General features: G+C 40.2%; 1 protein-coding gene across 3 annotated transcripts in view; it reads left to right on the plus strand.

The window, feature by feature from the left end:
• The window catches only part of LOC306822341 (tensin-2-like), a 29,947-nt gene extending 3,888 nt beyond the window's left edge, over positions 1 to 26,059 (plus strand). The window contains exons 2-27 of one of the 3 annotated variants that reach the window (XM_079341298.1): positions 3,758 to 3,869; positions 4,035 to 4,072; positions 12,899 to 12,931; positions 13,027 to 13,076; positions 13,216 to 13,399; positions 13,649 to 13,699; positions 13,793 to 13,915; positions 14,019 to 14,083; positions 14,646 to 14,729; positions 14,823 to 14,935; positions 15,126 to 15,186; positions 15,906 to 15,981; positions 16,447 to 16,576; positions 18,118 to 18,183; positions 18,299 to 18,415; positions 18,490 to 19,878; positions 20,009 to 20,159; positions 20,247 to 21,106; positions 21,234 to 21,365; positions 22,831 to 22,923; positions 23,105 to 23,182; positions 23,345 to 23,422; positions 23,624 to 23,792; positions 23,919 to 23,987; positions 24,276 to 24,305; positions 24,485 to 26,059. In XM_079341298.1, coding sequence (XP_079197424.1) covers positions 3,758 to 3,869; positions 4,035 to 4,072; positions 12,899 to 12,931; positions 13,027 to 13,076; positions 13,216 to 13,399; positions 13,649 to 13,699; positions 13,793 to 13,915; positions 14,019 to 14,083; positions 14,646 to 14,729; positions 14,823 to 14,935; positions 15,126 to 15,186; positions 15,906 to 15,981; positions 16,447 to 16,576; positions 18,118 to 18,183; positions 18,299 to 18,415; positions 18,490 to 19,878; positions 20,009 to 20,159; positions 20,247 to 21,106; positions 21,234 to 21,365; positions 22,831 to 22,923; positions 23,105 to 23,182; positions 23,345 to 23,422; positions 23,624 to 23,792; positions 23,919 to 23,987; positions 24,276 to 24,305; positions 24,485 to 24,629 — 4,497 coding nt within the window. In that variant the 3' untranslated portion in view covers positions 24,630 to 26,059. Of the gene's footprint in view, positions 1 to 3,757; positions 3,870 to 4,034; positions 4,073 to 6,864; positions 6,942 to 12,898; positions 12,932 to 13,026; positions 13,077 to 13,215; positions 13,400 to 13,648; positions 13,700 to 13,792; positions 13,916 to 14,018; positions 14,084 to 14,645; positions 14,730 to 14,822; positions 14,936 to 15,125; positions 15,187 to 15,905; positions 15,982 to 16,446; positions 16,577 to 18,117; positions 18,184 to 18,298; positions 18,416 to 18,489; positions 19,879 to 20,008; positions 20,160 to 20,246; positions 21,107 to 21,233; positions 21,366 to 22,830; positions 22,924 to 23,104; positions 23,183 to 23,344; positions 23,423 to 23,623; positions 23,793 to 23,918; positions 23,988 to 24,275; positions 24,306 to 24,484 lie in introns of those variants that run through there. The other 2 variants (XM_079341299.1, XM_079341300.1) reach the window with 2 other exon arrangements.
• Positions 26,060 to 26,338: the final 279 nt, after the last annotated feature.

Genomic DNA, 26,338 nt, shown 5'->3' on the forward strand with positions numbered 1-26,338 from the left:
AATTATCACATTGAGATTCAAAAAAAAAAAAAAAAAGGACCAGTCGGTATAAAATGGTAATGTAGTCCTCTGAGAGGTTTCTCTTTTAAAAAAGTCAAAGTTCCTTCAAAAACTAGAAGAGCCTGTATTCCACCTGAATTACTGGGAAGCATTCAGCTTTCGTGGATCTTATTACATCTTCAATGCAACAACAAGCACTCATGTCAGTTTACTTTTGCTTCGAGGATGTGTTAAAATGACCTTGAAATATTAAAGAGCTGCTTGGATAGATTGTCTCTAAAAGACACATTTGAACAGATTATTATTACTGCCAGAATATCCCACATTCATGTGCAAACATGGAATGCCGTTCTTGACTGAAACGGTCTGGCAAACATCAATCAAACTCTATCATGCCACATGCGTGATTTTAAGGATTTGAATGATAATTTCACAATTTTTCCTGCATGGTAAATAGACATGTAGAGCACCTTTCTGGTCTCCTGAATAATTAATGTACTTTTACACTACATGTCAAATTCACATCATCATCACACACTGTTAGCAGACACTGCAATGGGAAGTACCTGTCCAACAGTACTAAGTCACTCCGACCAAACTTTAACATCCAGCTCTGTCACTCCAAACTGTATACAACTAAATGTTAAGATACTAACATGAAAAAGAATGTTGAATATCAAAATTTTGATAAGACATATTCTGTATTGGTTTGGTAGGGCTTCTGATATATATATATATATATATATATAGAACAATAATAAAGTTTAAAGTTAAGATTGTTTTAGAAAAATATGTGGAACCTATTTAAGTCCTACCTGAGCATTCAGTCTACTATTAAAACATTAATCCTGCAGAAGATCCTGATTTCAGAATCATAATTGGAGTGAGCCATTGCATAAGTCGATTTTATTCAAAGCTCCAGAATTCACACGTTATGTAATATCATTTGAAATGTAATGGCTGGAGTGGATGATGATCCTCTCTCTGCCCTCATGTGCTCTCTTTTTTATCAGGTTCAGCGCTCATCATCTCTCTTCCTAAATCCCATCGCACACACCAAAACACAAACAGAGACCCACATTCAACAAATGCTGCGCATGTCCCAGTTAACAGCAGCAACCATTCATTGTTATAGCCAAGGACACATGTCAATAGTCCAATGTTACTCAGCAGTTTTCATTGTAAAGTCAATACATTCGTCAAAATGGTAATGTGTCCCAGCTTTGTCTGTAAGCATCTGAGCAGTTTATGTCAGTGATTAAAACAAACCTTGAAAGTATTTTGTTGCATGATATGACAACATTTGTTAATAACTGATCTTTTAAAGCTATTACACAACAGTTGCGACATATTATCGTGAAACACATCCCAAATCCCAATTTTACAGCCCTGGACCCAAATATGAGACATGAGACTGTCATAAAAACAATAGCCCCGTGCAGGTTGATGAGATGTGAAACGCACGCTAGTTGAGGCTGATTGTCAAGAAAACTTATGTGTCTGTGGGGCTTGAAAATATTTTCATCTGCCAAAGGGGGACCCAGTAGGGACAGACTAGAAATGGGGAAACAGGATCTTTCCAAAAGAGAAAATCTGTCCACTAGCATCTCGCTTGTACTCCTAATAACGTTTATAATCCATATTTTTGATAACACTCATGTTCAAATGTGATGAGTCTTAAGAAGTGATAAACCTTCATAAAAACTCCCTACATTTTTGGTATCAGTAAAAAAGGCTATTATTTTAGAACAAACAATTATTTTATCCTTGACTTTACAAAGTTGAGTTGGGGATAAAGCTAACCTAATTGCAACTATTTAACAACAAATGATCCCATGTGGGAACTAAACCTTCAGATCTCCTCCACTTTACCAGTTTCAGTTCCCTCATATATACAACTTGAGTTTCTTCTTCACTGATTCTTTCATTGATTTGTTTTTCTTACTCGATAATTGTTTCACTGACATTGATTGAAACAATAACAGATGAAACATCAATTCGGCTAAATAATGAATTACATTTTTAATAAAGCAGCAAGGATATTCTTTGGGTTTTTAAGGGTTGAGAGCAAGTGCAGTCAGAGAGAATCAGTTGTATTTATTTTCCCATTATGTAACCCACATAAAATAAGGTAGGGCCACATGAAACATTAATAAGACATTTTTAGTCATAAAGGATTTAGTCGATGTGCCACTTCAGAGACACAGCTGATCTATTATAGATTGTGCTTAATAGAATGACTTTTCCTTCCACTCTCAATTCAACTTGGTAGGAGAAGCGAGATTAAGGTGTTAATAGTCAATAAATCAGTGTGTGAGAGGGTCGAGTGTACGCACCTCCACCTTACAGTTAAACTCAATGCCCCTCCTGTCTGGAAAAACCCAGGAATTGGAAAACGTAAGAAGGCAAGAGCTAAGAATGTATTTTTTCAGGACAGGAGGGACACATCCAGCCATTTAAAAAGAAGAGATTCACCAGTTTGTGCAGTTATGGCAGGCTGTTTGTTCATCCCTTGCTTCCTCATTACGTCATACACACAAACATAAACAGTGTTAACATCTCTTTCCTGTTTCCAGGCCCCTCCTCCTCATCTAAAGGGGAGATTTAATGGTCTAATGTGCTTCACATGTTGTCGGAAGGCATTGCTTTGGTAGGGCATTAATCTTTGCGCGGAGTCCCAGCTAAGGACTGGTTTACAAAAACACAAATCCATGGATTATGATTCAGGGAAAGGAAGAGTGTCGCCTGTTTAAATGATGCAAAAAAAAAAAAAAAAATGTCTCCAGGGCTAATGCTTTATTTTAATCACCACATTTGAATTTCAACCCTGGATATAGTTAAGTTAATTATGGGTGATATAGAAAATTAAACATTTAAGCTAACAATATAGTATTAGTAGATATGTGTATGTCTGAATGGGATCAGATTTATCTTTGTCTGTTTTTTGCTTTCCAAATGAAGTTCATGTCTCTTATTTACTCCGCCGGCATGATGGTTCACTGTGGTACCACGTTGCATATTGTAGAGAGGAAACTGTTAGCGGTAGTAGGCTATGCTTAGCAATGCTTTAACTTTGTACGTTCTATCTATTTTTTCCAATGTTCACAGGCTAGATTTAGTATGCTATTATGCTAACACATAAGCCTGAAACAGAAAATACAGCTAAAGCTAATGTGCCACTATTTCTGCAAGAATAGCTACATGATAAACTCGTAATTCACAGCAAATAACAAATTTCACTTAATGTCTGTGCCGAAGGAAACAAACAGAAACAAGGATGTATATCTTGCTAGCAAGTACTTGTTGTAATATTTCAGAGGTGACCAAAGTACAAACTCATTGACACCTAACTCTCAAAACAATGAACAGCAAATCTATCAATTCAGTTACTTTTAATGGAGCTAGCTGCACAGAAAGATGCTTATTTCTCATCATCATTGTTCTCTTAGACAGAATTAGGAAGAGATGAGATAACATGATGCCTTTAAACACAGTTCATTTAGTTGAAGAGGCTGAATGTACGGCAGGTAGGGCATCATTGCTCATGCTGGTATGTCACTGAGCCAGCCATCATCTGTTCTGACAGCAGCACAGAGGCAGTGACTGGCCAGTGCTTTAGACATAATAAGTAAGACACAAGGAATGTCCAAACTAAACGTGTCACAGTAGAAATGCATTAATGTGGTCAATGTTTTCAAAACCAAATTTATCGGTATTGGTTTTGTCACTTAATCTGTGTGTCTCTGTGTGTCTACAGCTGGCCAAAGTGGGAGCTGGGAATCACATCTTCACAGAGAAGAGCTTCAAGAGGAAACGAGTGTGTGATGTGTGCAACCAGAACATCGATAACCCTGGGGCGTTCTGCAAAGGTGAGTCTTAGAAAGGTCAGGCTGAAGACCTAAAGCGACAGTACTGACATACACCTAGACCTGACATTGATGAGCTCCCCCTGACTGTCCTCTCTGTGTCTCTGTCAAAGCCCATGTCAGACTTAATCATGTCCCCCACCTCTTTGTTCTCCTTGATGTCTGCAGAGTGCAAGGTTGCAGTCCACAAGACATGCGAAACCAAGGTAAGCCCCATTTTTCTCTGAACTATTCATCCCAACTTAAACACTTTGCCTCACTCTTCTCCTGTGTCAGCACTTTGTCAGGGGTTCACATGTTAATGTGCTCTTAGTCTGAAGTGGAGTACGCCTTGTGCATTGACCTACTTCTTTGGTTAACGATGGCCTCCCCCTGAACTGCAAACCTTAAGGTTGAGTGACTGATTCTGTCCTGTGTTAACTCAGCAGGTCATCAAAAACCTAAATGTCACAGTAGGAATTACTCTCTTCAACAGATTGATATGAAGCATTTTTGCATATAGAAGAGAAATATAATGCACAATATTTAATATTCATCAACACTGTCTGGGGGAAGATCTCATGGGCCGAAACTGAGGGGGGCAACGTTGAGCTTTTTCTGTGGGGGTCAAAGGAGGAGGAAAGCTTCACGAAGCAACAAAGCTCAGGGAGATGGCAACTTGAAGATTATTTCAAATTTTGTATTAGGATTTGTGACTCAGGAAATCTCTTTCTCTTAAGGGCTTTCTCTTTTTGGGTAATGTCTCTGTCAAATAATCATTCTGCATTGTCTGCAATCATTTCTGAGCACTGTAATTGTTGCCTTTGACCCTCTAAGTTTTATTTACATCTTAAATATGGGATGTTAGTGTTTTGATGTGCATATATAATCAGCATTTTGTGTAAGAATTGACATACATAATGTCAGCTCATCTGGGTTAGACATCTCTTTTTAGAGAGTGTCTTGGCCAACATACAGTAGGCAGCAGAATAATCCTTAAACTTTCCAACAAACAATGAGCAGCCAAACATGCAAACATTACACTGGACACATTACTATTATGTGGATATTGAAAATAACAAGTGAAACCAGCAAATAATTGTCAAAATTGACCGCAATCATAATCATTTCATGCAGATCCCCTTCAAAAGAATTGATGAGACCGCCCATTTAAGTTTCAGGAATCTTTGTAAATTGTTCCTAGAAAAGACAGCTGCAAACTTAGACGTCATTCTCCCTCATTCATCTCAACCTTAGGAACAGTCAGAATGTGCATTGCACAGAAGGTGATGAGTTGAGCCATAAGACAGCCACTATGGTATATGAAACATATAAATAATTCAATTACAATGCTTTTTCTTGCTTTGAATCAGTGATGAGTATTTTCAGAATCAAAGTAAAATGGCTTTTTGTTATTATTTTACACTTCCATTAGCAGCAGCCTCCTATGCTCTCCTCTGTCCTCACAGCAACTCTGTGTCACACCACCGAGTGAATCTGTGACCTTGCTGCAACTGTGCTGCTTTGCTTCACTGTCTAACAGCACAAACAAACCCTGCGCATTTGCGCCATCTCCTTTAGTCCTCAGCTCTTCAGGTCAGCACAAATCCTGTAGGATTTATGACCAGAGGGGGCAAAGCCCCCCCCCCTTCATACACACACACACAGACACACACTGTAATGTACTGCTGGGTACTACCAGCTGTTGTGCCTCAGCAGCATGCATCAAAAGAAGATTATTATTTTTGTCATACTCGTCCCCCCTGGTCACCACAGCAATAGCCAAAAACAACTCATGGTGGCTGCAGGAGAGGCAGGCGCCGTGGCGACCAGAGTGGACATCGTCACACAGAACGATGATCAATGTGGACATGAGAAGTCTGAGCGGGTAAATATAGAAAATAACGAGAGTGCCGTAGATGCCTGCCAGTGAGTGATCTGTTGGGGGACACGAATTAGTGAGAGGCAGCTGGGGAGGTAGAGTGTGTGTGCGTGCGTGTGCGTGTGTGCGTGTGTGCGTGTGTGTGTGTGTGTGTGCGTGTGTGTGTGTGTGTGTGTGTGTGTGTGTGTGTGTGTGTGTGTGTGTGTGTGTGTGTGTGTGTGTGTGTGTGTGTGTGTGTGTGTGTGTGTGTGTGTGTGTGTGTGTGTGTGTGTGTGTGTGTGTGTGTGTGTGTGTGTGTGTGTGTGTGTGTGTGTGTGTGTGTGTGTAATAAGTCCCATTCGGGGGTATTCATAAATAAGGGGGAACATTAGGTCAAGGCCACAAATTGCAGTCTGCTTCATGTCACGCTATGCTCATCCATGTGTCAATATATTGCATCTTTTTCACTTCTTTCATCCCTTGCATCTCACTGTCATCATCTTTTTGTCAACCTTGAGTCTGTTTGATAGCATCTGTTCCCTGTTTTATGTTGTTGCACATAAAAGCGTCGGCCATCTCCTCACTGGCATTGTTTCACTTTTTATGTCTTAAATGCTTTTAACATGATCATTTAAGTAAAAAATAAAAGACTCACTGTTTTGTTCTTGCATCATTGTGAAGCTCTTGAATTTGTGTTTAATTATGTATTATTATTTTATTCACCTATTTAACATGGACCCATGCAATTATTATTTTTATATGCAAACTCTAAATTTGGTGCCATGCACATGTTTCTAGCTGTGGCTAATTTGCAACCTTTGTCATGGTGCCGCTTTAGTCTGCCTCTTGTCATATCTCTCTATGGTCACTGCACATCAGCACCATGTGCCTCTGCAGGGCTGCCCACTGTCTGCATGTGTTGCATTGACTAATTGATGCGTATGTGAGTGCATGTGCAAAGAGAAAGTGCTCGCACAGTGACACGCGTTACAGTCTCTGTGCGTACGACAGAGGCAGAGCGAGAAGGGAAGGCTGTTCCGCATGTGCTGTTGGCACAGTGGGACAGTGTGTGTTATCGTGAGAGAGAGGGAGGTTAAGGGCGCTGGTGAGAGAGAGGGAGAGAGAGAGAGAGCAGAGAGCTTGTATGAGAGGGAGAGTGGGGAGGTTTGTGTATCCCACTCCACAGACAGGACTACTCGGAGTCAGAGGGGAACACTGAAGCTGCTTGTTGAGAGGTAAAAACTATCGGCACTCTATTTACTTTGTAACAGCTTTGAATTTCTCATAAATATGCAGTTTTCCTCTATATTGTAAATCATTCTTTTTTACTGAGCAGCAATAGAACAACCTTCTAGCCTCTTTATGGGGTATGCTCTGTTAATGTGGCATGTGATTGTGCATATTATTTCATTAAAGCTGTAAGTCAGTGCACTCTCTCTTTGCCAAGAAAGAGGATTTTCATTGACTGTGATTAAGGCAAGTGCAGAAAATGAAGCAAGACCCCTGCTGTGACCTACAAAAATACAGAGATTTTAATTTTGAATACTAGAGAGTGAATGTATAAGAGTTACTTTTTAATGAGTTTGTTGACTATATATGAGCAAGTTGTTAGAATATGGAGTCTGCACTTACATCCTGATATACAGTATATATATTACTTTATTTGCTTGTTTGGGGGGTAAATTAGATGTGTGCGTTTCTGTGTGTTTTTACAAGTGTTTGCAAAAATATAGGTTTTTCTTTTTAGTACTTTTTTTCAATATTCAATTATCTTATGTAGAATACAGATATACCATGTGTATTCTGTTAAAATGCAATGTTCTGCAGTAACTGTGAATCTATGCACTTCTACTTCAACACTGTGTATACAGACATGCTTGCGTTGTGTAAAGTATTTCAATAAGCCAACAGTTTGCTGACAGAGACAAATGTCTATATAACCCCAAGTCAACTATGCTCACATCATCTGATGGATCCTAATGCTGCATAGTGAAATACAGATGGTTATGCTGTCTGCTCGTGCACAGCAGCTGTTCTGTGAATGTTGAATGCTGATTTCTGAATTGATATAGAAATTATGATAATATAATGGACCCTGTGCTAATAAGTAATTGTTGTAATTTCTAATGCAGTCCATTAGTCCTGATTATTGCCAGCGGAGCTAGAAGAGATCTCTAAAGGGTTTTTTGTGTGTGTTAAACACATGGAGTAAACAAACAAGCTGCTGTATGCTCATTTCAGCTGATTTATTGCTCTAGCTTGGATGCGACTGGTGTTTATTATTCTGGGGTTCTTGCTGATCAGGTATTTGAACAACATGGCAGCAAGTTTCATGTTTTTCAGCCTCTCCTGTTGGTTGTGTCTCACCACAGGAGACACAACCAATGTCCTAAAGTCATTCTTGATGGTGTTGTTTGACTGTAGAAACAGCAGAGTCTAAAGAGATGGAAAACTCGGCAGGATAATGTTTGAAGATGATGTGGATAGAAAGCCACTGATGTGTGGACATCACATTTGTGTTGCTCATTAAAAGCAACCTAATTGCACGCACATTTTGCACAAATAATTCTCAACTTAAATGTGCTTCACTTCTCATAAAAAATCCAGTGTAAGAGGACACACACACACACGTAGGCATGCATGCAAAAAGTCTTTGTTTACCTATTGCTTTTAATTTCCTGAACCCATAAACCAGGTTAATAAGAGCACTGAAATCCGTTTTTTTTTACTATTCCAGGAATTAGACACTCCTATTTTGACATGATCAATATTGCAAAAGATGTACAAGGCACTTGTTTGCGATTGTTGGATGTTAGATGTTGTAAGCAAGGCAACAACAACTACATTCAAATGTACGATGCCAAGATGCAGCCCCACAAGAAACAACTTTACTAGAGATCCATTTCTCATACTCCTAAAATTGTCATTGCTGCTGCTTTAAGAATAGTAAGTGGACTTGCGAGATGACTGACGGACTTATATACAAAGTGAACCTTTGAGTGTTCTTGTTCTGAGGGACGTGTGATCTAAAATAAGGAGCTCTATCAAAATAGCTCAGTGAAATCTCTCTGCTCTATGTCAGTGGTCAGCATGTTCAGCTGTTGACATATTTCTCCCATCCAGCTTTCACTGTCACTTCCTGTCTGTGTTTCTGTATGCCTCTCCTTTTTTCTCCTTCACATCTTCACGTCTTCACATTTGCCTTTTTTCACCCCTTTAAGCTCTGTAACTCTGCTCCCAGGACTTTTTTTTGTTGGTATGAGTCCTCATCCCTTCCCTTGTTCTCTTCTTCTCCAGTTTCATAAAGTGATATGCCCTGGTTATGTGTGATGCTTATCGAGGTGTCCTTTGTCATCGGATGTTGTTTATTCAGAGGGGGAGGACATACTTGTATCTCACGGCAGGGATGATGGTGTTTATCCTGTCCCCAGGCACTGAAAGAAGAGAGAAGCAGAGTGTGGGATTGCAGCAGAAGTGGGGTTCTGCAGAGTGTAGGAAATACAAAAAAATCAGGGGATCAAAGATGAGAGGAAACCAGAAAAAATGCAGGCCGATAATGGGAGAAGAACGAAGGAAAGGCAGTCTTTCATGTTAAGCCTCCTAAATGGTAGCCACTCCCAAATGTGCCCTCTGGTACACAAATCTGTTTAAAAAAATCTTGTGTCTCAGTTTTATTTAGCTTCTTTGGGCTTCAGTGTCATTCTGTGAGACTATGGAACTTGGAATAAGCAATGGTTATTTTGCTTTTCCAGTTTTAAATGGGAAGGCTTACTCACTTCTCCCTCTCCTCAGTGTGACGTCAGATCTGAGGTGACTGTCAGAATGAAACTCGCTCCTCCTGGATAGCAAACTGACGCCTGTGTCTCAAACACTTACATGTATCTCAAGCTTCCCTCTAACTGACTCAGCTGCTCCGGCAGATCTCTGTGTTGGATTTCCTTTCATTGAAAAAGAAGCTATGATTCATGATGTGGCAGTGAAAAACTTTTCTGATTCCTGCCACAGTTAATCTTTTGTGGAACAGATTCACAACACAAAGCTGTAAAGAAGTTTGGATGTAGATTAAGGCTGATTAATCCATCAAATCTTTAGTTAAGTCAGATAGGATGTATAAAGTGGAAAGTAGTGAAAATGTTCACTATAGAGGCCAAGACGAGCCCAATCGCCTTTAAATCTGTTGACTTAGTAGGAAGTTTGAGCATGCAGCTGGTTAGCTTAACAAAGTATAAAAACAGGAAACAAAGCCAACATAGCTCTGTCCAACCCTCCTACTAACGCCTTTAAAAGCTTACCATGACTAATGAAGATATGCTGAAAGGAAGAATATTCAAACTTCACACATGCTCAATAGTTTAAATTGTTTTCAACACGCTTATTTTGGCCAACAGGCTGCCTGCCAGCAATGGCAGAATTGCAGAATTTGCTGTTTGTTTCTGTTATTTTCCCAATTTTTGACTGTCTGTTCACTGAAACAAACTACCTACCGAATCTTTGGGAGTAAATTTATTCAAACCAGAACAAAGGAAGATAAAACAATTGATACCACTCCCATATCTGTCTGAGCCAGCAGCCAGTTAGCTTAGCTTATATCTCCTAGTTCTTTCAGGAAACAATCCCCCTAACAACACCTCTAACACATCTCAGTGCTAATGTGTACTTTTTTTCTTACAATCTTTATGCTAAGCTAACTCTCTGTAGGCAGTATCTTTATGTTATTGCTGGGGACATGAGATATACCTACTACCTGTCTATTTAACTCTTGAAGCATGTTCCCCACAATATTTCCAATAGAGCTAAAGATGATTTATGAAACAAAATGTTGAAATATTAGCTTTTCACATGTGAGATTATGATGCTTATATTAATGAATGAAACATTTTACTTGATAAACAAGGCAGAGTGAACCATTTCGAAAACAATCCAGACACCCAGTCCTCTTAACAGTAAGTGAGTCCCTGGGGGCGTTGTTGAGTGCTGTCATTGGCACCACAGTAAATGCTAGCTGATGAACTAGACAAACTGAACCAGATGGCTCCATTCCATGTGGCTCCATCATACAGTCCACATACGTTAATGAAGAGCCTGAGGCTGGCAGGGCTACCAAAGACACGTGTTTACATTATGCATGTGTGTGTTTGAGTGTGTGTTTTGTATGTGCTTGCGTAGGCTACATGTGAACCCGGTGTGACCAGTGCTGACATCCTGTTGCAAATTGTTTCCTGTTGACTCTGGTGTCTTGTCCCTCTGTCTTTGTGCTTTATTTGGTGCTTTCTGTCTTCATGTTCAACCCTTGGCGACTTTTTACGGTGTACATGTTTTTTGTTAATATGTGGGTGCACATGTGTATGTTGTGTCTGTCTCCCACTGTTCCTTCCTGGACCACTTTATTCATTTAACCACCATTATTAGGCTTAATAAGAGACGAGTTCTTCCCTCTGGCTGAATCTCTGTGTACTTTCATTTCCTACTGCAGGTTTTATAACATGTCTCTGTGATCTGTCTTTCTGCATTTACACACTGCAGAGTGTGGAAAATGTTTGCTTCCTGTCGTGGAATGTGAAGAAAACTGATTGACCCAAGCAAAGACGTGGATATTACGACATCAAAAATCATTAAATAAAAAGGGGTTTTGTCAGTATTTCTGAGAGATGCGTGACAATGAGGATGATGGCGTCATTTTGTCATTTCAGCAGTAGCATACTTTCATGAATTTGTTTTGCTGTGTAGTAACAAACTACAGCATGTCATTCACTTACCCATTCCTCCCTACATCACATGTCTTTTTCTATATTCAGCTTTGCTTTACATTACTGCTGGTGGACCCAGACTTCCTACTGTCTTGAACCTGCAAATCAAATTTGCTGCAAATTTTGCTTTAAATCAGATTAAAGTCCTGTAAAGTACAATTTACATGTCCTTTTCTGAAAGCATGCACAAGGAAGACCATTATGAGAGCCTCTTACAAAGTGTGTTCGGTTGATGCCTCATGCGTCCATGAGATGTTAACAATGTTGTGTTGAATTAAAAATCCTTGAAATTCACTTGTGTTGACTCTAATTTGCCTTTAATGTACTGAGACTTTGAAGAAGAAAGGCTAACAAGGTGAGCCTTAAAATCAATATCCACCTGGAAGTCATCTAACTAAAAGAATTCTGCAGCACTTTGAAGCATTTCTGGTCAGTGACTTTTTATTTTCCTGAGGTCGTTTCAGTTGTAGATCATCGTGTCTGTCAGGCATCTGACTCGTTAACCTGTTGCTTGACACCTGTCGGCACTGGCCAGCGCTCAGCCTCAAAGGGCAGCTCAGCTGTCAGTCAATCTCATGGGCTAGTTCACAGGTCAAAAGTTGACAGCGTGGCACCTCAAAGTTTCACAGTCAAAGTTCAAGGTCATTGTTGTTGCATTTCACAGTTCATTTCCTGATTTGTGAGCCGTGTTGCATTTCTTGTTCATCTTTCGCTATGTTTTTGAATATTTTTATGTGATTTACATAATGAATGGATACCATATAACTAGTCAACACTTTTTGCTGGCTTGGCTCCTCAGTCTCAATTGCTTTCCAATAAATAGGGCTGTCTAGAAACGATTTCAGAATCCTGTTCTTGTCTATTCATTGAGTATTGTGTCTCTGGGAGCGATCTGTCTTTGTTTAAACCTGTGTTTGGGGTTTTGGAAAGTTACTGTTGGCTCACCAGCAGAAAACCAGGACTGCACACCACATGTAGAATCTTCCAACATGAAACTTCAGCCATTTGGTCTCCTCCCGCGTTTTTACCAGGCACATACATATAATCAATTATTTTTTTCTGAGGATATGTTATTTTACTGATCTAAATAAGTCAACAGGCAGCTGGAGAGGTAGTGTGTGGGTGGGTGTGTGTGTTTGTTTGTGTGTGTGTGTATTTTTGTGTGTGTATATTTGTGTGTGTGTAACTAACTCATCATGCAGAACAGCTAAATCTTTGCAGACAGCCTCTTCATCAAACCAGCTGCTGCACGCATCGGAAAGGAAAGTAAGAATAAATGTGCTATCCTCTCAATCAGCTCTTCATCTCTCATCCGCTCATCTGCGCGACTGGAGCGAGACCAAGAGCGATAAACCAAACACATGACTTGGCATGCAGCTTCCCCGTGTGTCTGCGTCCATGTGGTTATGTTCACAATTAACCGTGTGCTTTCTATTTCCTTTTAGGCAACTCTTACCTGTACCTCAACCCCAGACCTGGTAAGTATGTTTACAAGATCTTGTAAGGAAGTAGCTTCACAATAAATCGTGTGATCAATGATAACAGAGTTTTTTCTCTCTGGATTGTTCCTTAGCACGGCTCCTCCAAATCCACACCACAGAAGAAAAGAGGCTCCCTTCCAAGGTACAGAAGCCCTGAATTACCTCCTTATGGTCATACATATGTAACATTAATGACAAAATAAATTGCACAGAACTTAAACTCTTGTTCTTCTGAAGCCTGTTTCAGCACTACTAAAACAATCACTCTCCAAAATGTCCAGGAGTAAAAGTGTGGAAAAAGTGATGGAGCATGTGATGGAGCGTCACTATGACTTTGACCTCACCTACATCACAGAGAGGATCATCTCCGTCTTTTTCCTGCCAGACCTGGAGGAGCAGCGGTACCGCACAAACCTTCAGGAAGTGGCCTCAATGCTGAAGTCCAAGCACCAAGACAAGTTCTTAGTAAGTCATCAAACTGTAAACAAGAAATGTAAAAACCCAGGTCTCCTAAAATAAATACATAATTGTACGGTGTGGCTGGAACTACAATGTATTTTTAAAAAATCATGAGCTTGTGTAACTATCCAAAAGATATTAGTCTTTTTTGTAATTAAATTAACAACCATAATGTTCATTTAACTGCTTCCTGCTCATTCATGCGGATGCTGGAAAAAACGATATGTGACAATGTTTTTATGTCTGACTTTTTAGCTACTGAATCTATCAGAGAAGAGACATGACATCACCAGACTCAACCCAAAGGTAAAATCATTTTAAAAGGATCACAGATTTTTAAACTATAAGTGGAATCATGAGTGAATTACAAATCATAGTTTGAATTATTTTGCCGTCCAGGTGCAGGACTTTGGCTGGCCTGATCTTCATGCTCCGCCCCTGGAGCAGATCTGTGCTATTTGTAAAGCCATGGAGACCTGGCTGACCACTGACCCTCTCAATGTGGTGGTTCTCCACTGTAAGGTCAGTGCCACCTGAATGCAGATGTGATGGCCTGATTGGTTACAAATGTAAAGAAAAGTAAAGGAAAGCTGTTTCATGGTCATTTTAATCTGATGTCTGACAGGGTCACAAAGGGAAGACGGGGGTCATCGTGGCTGCCTACATGCACTACAGCAAGATATCAGCTGGGTAATCTTGAACTAACATGGCACGCAAATACCAACATGTCTGATGATCCAATTATGCATGCTGAATCTACGTCTATCACAGTTCCATTTTTACCCTAAAATTTGTTCATATCTCTACAACGTTTTTATGTGCTGCCATCAAGGCAAAATACCCTCTTTGATCACCTCTCACTAATAGTAATGTCAGCACATTAACTGTATGGTTGGAAGATAATATTGCAATCAAACAACCCTCGGAATATTCTTTTAAATCAACATACATCTGTTGATACGTCTGAAAATGATACGACTCAATTTCACAAAGCCAGAGTTGACATAGATGATGTTTTTTCTGTGCCCAGATAACAGTCGTAAGTGTAAAATTGCAAATGGAAAGAAAGATCCAGATGCATACAATTAATGTTTTTTTTACCCTGAGAAAATGTAAATAGCCATAATGTCAATAAAACAGTAATTTTACAAGAGACTAAAATGTCGGAAAAAGTCAACAATGACAGACAGAAACATTTATTGCATGGATGTTGTTTCATCATTTAATATTGCACACATGCTTCTGTCCACAGAGCGGACCAGGCTCTCACCACTTTGGCAATGAGAAAGTTCTGTGAAGACAAAGTCTCCTCTTCCCTACAGCCCTCTCAGAACAGGTCAGACACCCTAAAGTATCTTCGAATTGTCTTCTCTCTTTTTGTGCTGCATTTTTTTTTATCATATTGTGTCATCATCTCTCTCTTCTTCAGGTACATTTACTACTTTGGAGGTTTACTGTCAGGTACCATCAAAATGAACAGCAGCCCCCTGTTCCTCCATCAGATCCTCATCCCATCATTGCCAAACTTCCAGACAGGAGGAGGTCAGTTTCACACAAAAAAAGCCAAACATTTCATCTTGAGTTTTTACACTTTTTTTTAGCTTTGGTATTAAAGTAAGTTTAAAAAATATATTAAACAATGTCTAACATAAATAGGAAAAAAATGCAGTCTTTGCTTCTTTATAAATGACTTGATCTTTTTTTTCTTATAATCTGTCTTTTGATTCTTCAGGATTTTACCCCTTCCTGAAAATCTACCAGTCTTTACAGCTGGTGTACACTTCAGGTGTATAGTAAGTATAAAAAGTCATGCAAGCGGATGCTTTTCTTTCCACTGTCTAACTGAGAGGTGTTACTCGTACTGACCGCAGTCTGTGTTTAGGTGTAGGCCAGTCTGTGCTTATGTTAAAGGTCAGATATACTCTTTTTTTCAGCAAGTCTCCAAAACATTTCTATGAGGTTTCTTGTTCAAACTCCACTGTGATCCTGTTTTTTATCATGCCTATAAACACCTTCTGTATCTGTAGCTTTAAATGCAAGTGAGCTGTTATCGCCTGCGCCCACCTGAAAGGGCTGGGGTGGCTCTGGCTTTCTTGCACCACGCCTATTGTTTATGGTAGAATCAGAGGGTCATCCACCTGGGGGATGAGTTGCTGCCCTTTGTGATGTCATGAAGGGAAAATCTCCAAACGGCCTGTTTGAGCACACATTTCATCAAGAGTGGAGAAAAAATGGATAGGATGGACTTTTCAGAACTGGGGGTTTGTAGACAGGCGAGGAAGACATATTGTTCGAAAGACATGGCAAAGTGTGTTTTGCATAATATGTGATCATGTTGTTTGGGTTGTTTTTTATCTGGTGTGGTTTTGTGATTTGTTTCAATTCTGTGTGTGTCTGTCTGTCTGTCTGTCTGTCTGTCTGTCTGTCTGTCTGTCTGTCTGTCTGTCTGTCTGTCTGTCTGTCTGTCTGTGTGTGTGTGTGTGTGTGTGTGTGTGTGTGTGTGTGTGTCCAGTGATCCCCAAAGCTCCAGGGCCCGGAAACTGTGTGTTACTATGGAGCCAGCGCTGTTATTAAAGGGAGACATCATGGTGAGGAAAAGTTAATGTGACCTGTATGTCTGTTTGACCTGTTTTTTTGGAAGCCTTTGAACACTATATCCAACACATACAGATCATCACTATAATAACTGCAAAACCTCAATTGTTTTATAGCTAAATCCTGCAGTCGAAGGCTTTTATTCCCAGTTACTAAACTGCTGACTTTGATGCACTTTGAGTCATTGCCTTTGAAAAGTGCTGGATTATTTTTAAACCACTTAAGCCACAAATCCTCTGTAGAATATGAAAATGCACACTTAATTATTTTCTTGCGCTGTCTTGCATGACTCCTTGAGATGCTTGAAAGGCTTCATATTCCTCAGAGACTTACAAAGAAACAGACTGAAACATATGATTCAAAGCAACAGAACCCATAAACAAAGCAGATAAACAGTTTTTCTTGCTTTTCCACCAAGATGTCAATGGCATTCATACATCATTCATCTCTCTCTGCAGGTCAAGTGTTACCACCGACGGAGTCGGTCAGCAGAGAGGGAGGTTGTGTTTAGAGTCCAATACCACACATGCACTGTTCATGGAGCTCAGCTGTGGTTTGGGAAGACTGAACTGGACATGGCATGCACAGGTATATAATAAAGGGTCTGTTCAGGTTCTAGGGAAATGCCTGGAATGTAAGAATGAGTCATTTTCAGTTTTTGAACATTACTGAGGCATTACGGCAGAGAGCAAAGGAAAGGGTATAGTAATTCTGGAATCTGGAAGTACCCGTAAATTCCGTACTATTGAGCGCACCTGGATATAAGCCGCACCGGCTAAAAATAAGTAAATAAATGTATTTGTACATATATAAGCCGCACTTGATTATAAGCCGCAGGTGTCCACGCTATAACAAGAGCTATTTACACAGACCTAGGCTACCGGTAACATCCGCAAATACTGTAGCGTCCGTACGGACGTTAAAGGACGACGAGAGCGTTCAAATAATAACTTTTAATAACCCGATCACTGTCGGCCGTGACCACGCCGTTTACAGCAGAGAGCAACACATCACTTGCCGTAACAATCCAACTCTCTCCCCCAGCGTTCTCTCATACAGCCACTCAACACGTTCTCGCTGGTGCATTCACTGACTCTCCACATAATCGGAATTATGAACACATTATCAACTACTGACTTTACAACATGAACCGTTACAATACGAAGCCTGGCCGACGGTGTCTGTAACACGGCTGATGAAAAAGATGACCGTAATATATTTCACAAGAAAAAGTCCATCCATTCACTGCCTCAGAATGACTTCATTACTCACTTCCTCAGTCTCTGTTGTCGCTGTCAGTGTCATCTTAACGTGCAGCAGCTCTGTTAGCTTCTTTGACAGCCAGGTCGATCGCCTTTAACTTGAAAACTGCATCATATGTATTTCTCCGTGTGTTTTCCATCATGAGGGTGCGTGCATGAAGCGCAAAATGACTGATATTAAGATCCGACGTGACGAAGTCAAATGTTTTTGCGGCAGAAGCTCATTGTCCCCCATAAAAAATCCATGCATTAGCCGCACCGGAGTAGAAGCCGCAGTGCTCGAAGTGTGAGAAAAAAGTAGCGGCTTATAGTCCGGAATTTACGGTAATATATCACAGCCAGTAGGCTTTTTAGACAATACTACTGCTTAAATATACTTTAGAATTTAATATATCCTAAGCATATATACAAATGGAACAATGCTGCTGTATAATATGTTTCTTTCTTTGGTCAACATGACTGTATAATTCAAAACCCACTTACTTTTCAGATCATTGTGGTGTTTGTGTGTCTTTTGATTCAGATGACAAATGACATTATCACTTAAGATGAGACTGAATTGCTTATACATGGTTAAGTAAGCAGAAGTCTCATGTGAATAGCTCTAAGTGCTTTAGGCTGATGCATGAATACAATATATGATTAATATTACAAACGCACATGAAGGAAAGAAAAAAGAAACTCTTTTTGGAATGCATCTGCATAGTGTTTCTATCATCCTAGTGTTTCAGTATCCTTTTTAAGTTTCTTTATTTATTCACGTGGTTTTCCTACTTCACAAACCCCAATTTTTCCTCTGTTTTTATCAGTCTCTTAAGACACAATCTGGATATTTTAGTCATTGCCTTTGTGCTGCTCTTTTTGTAGATGACAGGTTCCCTCCCGATGCTACAGTGGAGTTTATCTTCTCCAATGGGCCAGAAAAAATGAAAGGTGATTATTCTCGGCTGTTTGCTGTCTGTCACTGCATCTTTTGGTGTATTACTTCATCTTTTAGTATTTTTTCAATACATTCACGACACTTCATAATAAAATGGCTGCCTTTTAGGTCGAGAATACTGCAAAAACGATGTGTCTATTAAAGTCGACTACAACACATCAGACCCTGTGGTCAGGTGGGATTCTTATGAGAACTTCAACCTTCATCATCAAGACAGCATGGAAAGTAAGAAACATAAACACACAGGTGTAAAGTTATCTTTGAATTAAAAGTGATCTATCAATCTATCTCTTTTCCAGATATCTGTCATACAAGAGGCCCTCTGGACGGCAGCCTGTATGCCCAGGTGAGGAAGCGTCGAGGACCTGGTTCGACTGCCTCCGCAGCGTCAACAAATAGCTGCCTCACAAGCAGCCCAACAGTCAAGCCACACCCTCCGAGCCCGCCCCAGCCTCTCAACTACATCCCTGACTCTAAACGCTCCTCAGTCCCATGTGATCACTTGATAAACACCATAAACCAACCAGAAAGAGACACTAAATCCCCATCAGGGAAAGGAGAATGGGAAGATGGATCAAAGGAAAAAACTAGAGTCAAAGAGAGGGATAGAGAGACTGCTATTTTAGATGATGGAGACCCGTCAAGTCCTGGGGGTGTGAGGAGAGAGCGCTTCTGCTGCGGTCGAGCAGGTACAAAGTGTGGCGAAGTTGGTTGGGAGAGAGAAAGAGAACCCTGCATTTCTAACAATCATTGTCTCGGCCGGTGCAGCAGTATTAAAAACAACCCAAAAAGCCAAACACTGCCGGCCTTACCATCCAAATCCATGTCACCGCCTCCTCATTCAACTCATATGGAACTCTGCCATCGTCATAGTTCTCATCCTTTACCAGAGTTACCATGGGAGCGTCCACCCCCACCCCCACCCCTGCCTTGTTTCCACAGGCCTTGCTACCCGTTCTCCACCCCTGAACACACCCACCAACACAGCCACACCCTACCAGCCACAAACAGACTCTGCACTGGGGAAGAGTGCCATCTCTTCCATTACTCCAGCCACAATCCAGCCTCTCATCTTTCCCATCAATCACTTCCCTCCAGTCCCTACAGGGAAATGTTCTTTGGCTCTCCGGCACCATCCTCTGGTTGTTCCTGTCGGGACTGCTCCAGCAGGAGAGAGCACCAGTCCGCCTCAGTGAGAACATTCAGTCCACTGAACCCGGACCAGTTGGAAAACCCTCATTGGTCCAAAGGACGAGCCAGAGAGCCAACTCCGCTGTGGGAAAGTGAAAATCCATGGGAGGTGGCAAGGGAGGCAGAAATCTGGCAGTGTAAATCAACCATGCCAGCATTTCATGTCTGCCAGCCCCCTTTGGGTCAAGGTCAGAACCCAGAGCAACCTAGATATGCCATGGCACTCCACCAGGGCTACCCAAGCCCCCAGTCTCTAATAGATGTGCGGGATGGAGCCAGTAGTGGGTACCACACTCCTCCACAGCCTCGCCATTCTTGTCCCTGCTCTTCTCATCAGTCCTCCCCGGCAGAGAGCCACGAGAGCCGGGGTTACGCCTCAGGGTATCACTCTGGATCAGCCTCACCCCTGCCTGCTAATAGCCCCTCACCAGGCAGAGGAAGACTGCCCGAGAACCCCTCTGGATCTAAAGACCAGCAGCACACTGAGCATAATACAGGTGAACTCTAGATAGAAACTGTATGGAGTGTCTTTGAACATGCAAAAAGCATGTGTGTTACAGCTTGTCTCACTTGTTTATTTCTTTTTTATACCTCTGTCTTTTCTCGTTCATATCATCTCTATTTAAGTGGAACAAGCCAAGGCTGACATGAAAGATAACATATCCGAGTGTTCAGAAGGTAAATCCGACTCCAATGACCAGTCAAGCACGGCAGGAGTGGAATCTGATCCTGACTACACAATCATTGGTAGCAGCAGTCCAACACACACAGAAGACAGGTTAGTGTAGATTTTGTTTTTGACATCCACAAATACTGAAAATGAAAGCCTACAGTAATCATTTTTATGTTTTGCCTTTTTTTAAAGTATACCTGTTGATAGCCCTCCTCAAAGCCAAGAAACCCCCACACAACATGAGCCCAACTCAAATGGCAGCCAATCTATGTCACCACTACCAAGAGAAATGCAAAGCCAAAGTTCCAACATATCCATAAGCTCCACTCAAGCATCAAATGAGCAAAGGTTTTGCTCTGATGGTATGACAAGAGAAGCCAAAATCCAAGGGCATCCAGGAGGAACCAACCAATTGCAGTCTTCAAGCTATGCCACTGTTTTCATCACCCCAGTCCAAGTGCAACTCAATGGCTCTAACCTTCCCACTGATTCTCCATTCGATAGCAGCAGAGGTGTATCCATGACCCCTTCTGCAAACTCTAGCCCTTCCAACACCTGCCCAAATTCTCCTATTGCCTCCCCTGACCTTCAGTCGTCACCTCAGCGCTCAACATCAGCTTCAGACACAGCAGGACAAAGACTGACTCCGGACAGAGATGGTTTATTAGACACCAAACCACCATCACCTGTGCCCGATGGATATAATACACCAACTTTCCCCTTAGCATCCTATTACTACCCATTACTAAACGTCCCGCATGTACCATACACTGGGTACACTGCCATCACCATCCCCGCCATCCAGCCCCCGCTCCCAGAGAAGAAACGGCTTTCAAGCACAGCAGGATCCCTGAATGGACACAACTCTTTACTCCGGGTCTCCTCTGCTCCTTCCCCAACACACCATGTTAGTTTCTCTTCCGCTGTGGGGGAGCAGAGACGGGGGTCTGCACCATACAGCTGTAGGGATGACTCAGATATCAGGGTCAATGCGAAGTTTGTCCAGGACAGCTCAAAGTACTGGTACAAGCCAGGCATTTCCAGAGACCAAGGTGAGGCTTTAAGTTCAGTACAAGGGATGAGCAATGTTTTAATTCATGATTATCAACCTAATCACAAGCAGCTTGACCTCCGCCATTTTGAATTTTACATTCCTACTCTATGCCTTTTGTCTTGCAGCCATAGCTGTTTTAAAGGATAAAGAACCAGGAACTTTCCTCATCAGAGACAGCAACTCCTTCCAGGGGGCCTACGGCCTTGCCCTCAAAGTTGCCACCCCGCCTCCTAATGCCAACATCATTGGCATTAAAGGTATCTATCATAACATGTTATTTATAGCAATTAGCTAGCTTCCAATGGGCTTTTTTGAAACCTTACAGTAGCCAAAGCATGGATGCAAATATTGGAATATTCAGTGACTGTAAATGATTTAGCTGATTTGTTTCAGGGTACCAGGCTGCCATCCAATATTTGTTTTTGCTAGGTAAGGTTACGAACTGAGGAAAATGGCCCACAGGTATCAGAGGTAATCATGTTAAGAGCAGGTCATAGCTCTCATTCAAGACAGGGCTTACACTAGCAAAAAATAATCTAGCATTCCTTTGTTTCAGCAATCTAGTCAATAAACATAATTAGTAGACCAGGGTTTTGTGCAATTGTATTTCCTTGGCACAGAGGTTATCTTAAATCAAGTCATTATACACTGTCTTTCACAAGTTTTTCAGGAAAGCCCAGTAAAGTTTGAAGACAAACACATTGGATGTATGTAACCAGCAAAGGGATTGGCATGCTGGCTACTTGTCATTTTATTGTAGCTAAATGGGACGATTAAATAGTTATCTTCACTGGCAGAGTACAAAATACATGCCAAATATCACAAATAACTAATAGATTTCTTACATATTAAGCTGTTTCTGATCCATCTGCATCTGTTTTCCTTTGCTTTAATTTGCATTTATGCTGTTATACATGGAAAGAAAATTAATCTTTTAACATTTCACATTCAAGTTCATGCATTTAATGTTTAAATTACAGTAGTTACATAACCAATCCTTGTTTTAGTTTGAAGTGTCAGTGTTGAAGTATGCAAATTTTAATGTTAGCATCAAATTTGAGTCAGGGCTACTAAAACTGAGTTATAACTCGGTCTGGTTTGCATCAACCCTGAATATTATTCTCGTGCTTTTCTGTGAAGGTGTGTTTGATTTTGCTTTTAGTTGTACTTACAGAGTAAAGCAGGTTTTAATAGACATTCTGCTTTTGTGCATTTTAGATGTCTTCTGTTCAGTGGTCTAGTGCAGGATATGCACAGGTATATCAACTTATTTCAGTCTCCATAGGGTACACTCTCTTCTTGATTGACAATATTTAGTCGTGTGGTGCAGTTTTTTCCGAGGCTGTTGAAGAGATCTCCCTATTAAGTCCCTAATTGGTTGGTACACACTAACTATGTAAGTGCAGTCTTACATGTCGCTGTTTATAGAAGAGGGCATTTATACTCTGCTGTACGGGACACTTAAAAAAATTAAAAAAAAACGTTGGGAGAAATACCCTCTTCTTTAGGCACCACTACAGCACTGATTCTGTTCATGTATCAAGTAAAAATGACCAAGTAGCCGAATCAAAATAAAGAGACATCTGGGATTTAAAGGTATCAAAAAACTACAACCTGATACTTTATTTCTGTTCATGTATTTTCATAGAGTTTGCGCTGCAGAAAGAAAGTCAGTCGTGTTTTTCATCCTCACCTCTCTCCTCCTTCCCTCTTCTATCCCAGGGGATCCTCTTGAACAGCTGGTGAGACACTTCCTCATCGAGACAGGGCAACGGGGAGTGAAGATCAAAGGCTGTCAGAACGAGTCCTACTTCGGTCAGTTATGTGAGAGACACAACTGCCAGAATATATTTCATATGTTTAGCAATGTTTGAGACACTGAAATGGCCTCTTTTTATTTACTCTCTCTTCAGATGTCTTCCTAAGATCTTCTTTCCTTGGGTGCATTATAATCCTGATCTGCTCTACTGTTGTCTTCTTTCTGTCTTTATCTCAGGAAGTTTATCTGCCCTTGTGTACCAGCATTCAATTACTCCCATCTCTCTGCCATGTGCGCTTCGCATCCCAGAAAAAGGTCAGATGTTTTTTATACATTAAGATGTCGTAGTTTCTATGCCCAAATTATATGTAATGTAATTTTCACAACAAAAATATAAAGAATATAGGGTTAAAACAACAAATACTGAATGGATCCTTGTTAATAAGATCATTTTAAATACTGACAATGATGTTTCAGACCTCGTCGGTGAGCTTCAGGAGGTGCAGAGTGCGACAAACACCAGCACAGCAGCTGACCTTCTTAAACAAGGAGCAGGTAATACATGTGCTTGTTTGGTTTATGCTCATATTGAGGTCCTCAATCTTTAATTTAATCTTCAATTGAGGACCTCTTCAACATTAGTTGCAGTTCTCCCCTTTGACCAGCAGAGACTGCAAGAGTGTCACATTTTCAAAGACAGACAGACCTATTATACCACACCTTTTTTTTTATTTAAATGTCTTTCTTAAAAACAAGCTTGCAACGTGCTCTACCTGAACTCTGTGGAAACGGAGTCATTGACGGGCCCCGAGGCAGTCTCTAAGGCAACCAAGTGTACTTTGGCTCTGAGTCCACGTCCAGTGGCAACAGTCGTCCACTTCAAGGTGTCTGCTCAGGGAATCACTCTGACAGACAGCAAGAGAAGGTAGGCTACATCTTTGACGTCTGTCTTAAATTGAAATGGATAATCCTGGATATTTTATTTTAAAAAAGTGTTTCTTGTTGTGTCACACACATATACCGTGAGCTGAAGTATTGCTTGTGTTTACAGGGTATTTTTCAGGAGACACTATCCAATCAGCAGTGTGACTTTCAGCAGTCTTGATCCGCAAGACAAGAGGTTGGTCATTCAAAATTAAAACAGAAATGGCTTTTTTAATATGCTGGGACTGCTGACTATGTTCAGTTAAAACCAATAGTGTATTTTCTGTTGCTGTACAAAGATTTTTTGATTTGACTTATATTTAAGAAATATAAGCTCTCTGTGATTTGCCTGCCTCTTTGGTTGCATTGTGGTTATCTTAAAAGCGCTCGTCTGAGCTGAGTCTTTGTTTTGCAGTCTCCATGTCTTTGTTATTCATGTTCCCATTGTTTTGTCTGTGTCTCTATTTATGCACCCATGCTTCAGGTGGACTAATTCTGATAGCACTTCAAGCAAGTAAGTGCTTGCTTATAATGTGTGTTATGTCCTGAGTGAGTTATATTGTCGACAAAATCAATGTGCTACGTTGCATGGCAATTAATCACAATCAGATCTGGTGGAGTGGATTTTTTTTCTCTTTCTCTTTTCTATCTACTGTCTTTTTTCTGACTGCTTGTGTCTCCTTTTGGCTGAAGGATGTTTGGTTTTGTGGCGAGGCGGACAGGCAGTGCTACAGAAAACGTTTGCCACCTGTTTGCAGAGATGGACCCCGAGCAGCCGGCTGTAGCCATTGTCAACTTTATCAACAAAGTCATGTTGGGACCACAGCTACACAGATGAGAGAGCACACACCCTGGTTTAAAGGGGAACCTGGGGGAAACATTAGTTTGATTGTGACATATTTTTGATGAAGTGCGTGTGTGTGTGTGTGTGTGTGTGTGTGTGTGTGTGTATTTGTACAGGTGCACCATTGTGCTTGGCTGTATGACTGTTTGATGACAGATTCACTCTGACTGATGACTTCTCTGACAGGCATAGTAAACAGTTTACTGAGTGAACAGTTAAAGAGGAAATGCTCTATCATTTTGGCAACTTTTTTATCCAAAAGAAATTTATAAAAATTAAAATAATGCACAACAAACTTCACATGCTAATCTATATTGAAGTTAATTCAACATCAAAATATTAAGCCAACAGAGAGTTCATATGGTCATCAACAATGCACTAGAATGTCAGAGTCATACATGAAAATATGTTAAGTAGCATTTTTCTAATGTGCCAAAGAGTATTGGAAGTTATGTGTTTTGATTCTTTAAGGAGAAAGTGACTTTCTAGTAAACTAGTATTATCATGTTTTTGTAAGAATCAGTATTTTCTTTGCTAAAAAAATATTGAAACAAGTCTTTAGTCTATAAGAAACGACTAAACCTACATCTACATGCTAATAACTGCATTGTCATGTATGAGGTAAGCCTTAATGCAGAATTAAATGTAAATAATTTGGACAAAATAGTATTATCTAAATGTTTTCTAAAGCTATACATCATAAAACGCCTTACTAGAAAATATGGCATCAAAGAACATTCACATGAGATCGTTCATATCTGCAGTGTTGCAATAATGAATATATATATATATATACTTATATATATATATATATATATATATATATATATATATAAGAAAGCAGGTTTTGAAAAGTCCTCATATTCCAGATATATAAATTACACATGTTAAGGATTTACCCTAAAGAGGGAGTTTGACTTCAAGCCAAAGACTTGATATTGTGTGAAGACTTACATTTTTTCTATTTACATTTTTATTTGGTATATGCTTGTTTTCTATAAAACAGTATTTAGATGGTTTAAGCACAATCATTATTTTTTATAATGAATTTCTATGTAAAGAAGTAATATATTTTAGTCCTGAGATGGTTCAAAAAAATGTGATGAAAATTGAAGTAATAAAACAGAATGATTTAAGTGTGTGCTTCATTATTCAAATACTCGTCAATTACAATTTAAAAATTTTCTTCAGACTCCATCATTTAAGTCCTTGTTGGTTATTTGCTTTGAACAGCTAACATTTATAATCTTATGAAACCTTTAACTAATCTTTAATTGCTGGCTTCAGAAAGAAACCACTAATACCATCTTTTTCTCAGAGGTTGTACAGTCATTGTAATGTGTGGTCAATTTTTGTCTCTTCTATTTACTTTTGCGTATCGCTGTGCTCTACTGCATTTAACAGACTAAGCTAACTCCTATAAACATTTTTTTTTAAAAACGTGTAAAAATACTGCCCACATCTTTTTTTACTTGAGCTTCTCTGAGCTCATCTGCCAGACAAAACACTGTCCCTTTTGCTTCTTAATCTGATTTGGTATGTGGCCATCACCACATTGCTTCAAGCACATTTGCAATTAATGAACCACCTGTTATATCCATATGTGTGATCAAAAGGTCTACAGTCTGCCAGCTTCAACCTCAAGACAGTTAAATTAAAGGAAACGTACAACTAAGGTACATCTCAACAAAGGTGAGGTATGA

This window comes from Symphodus melops (assembly GCF_947650265.1).
Source record: "Symphodus melops genome assembly, chromosome: 4".
NCBI lineage: Eukaryota > Metazoa > Chordata > Actinopteri > Labriformes > Labridae > Symphodus > Symphodus melops.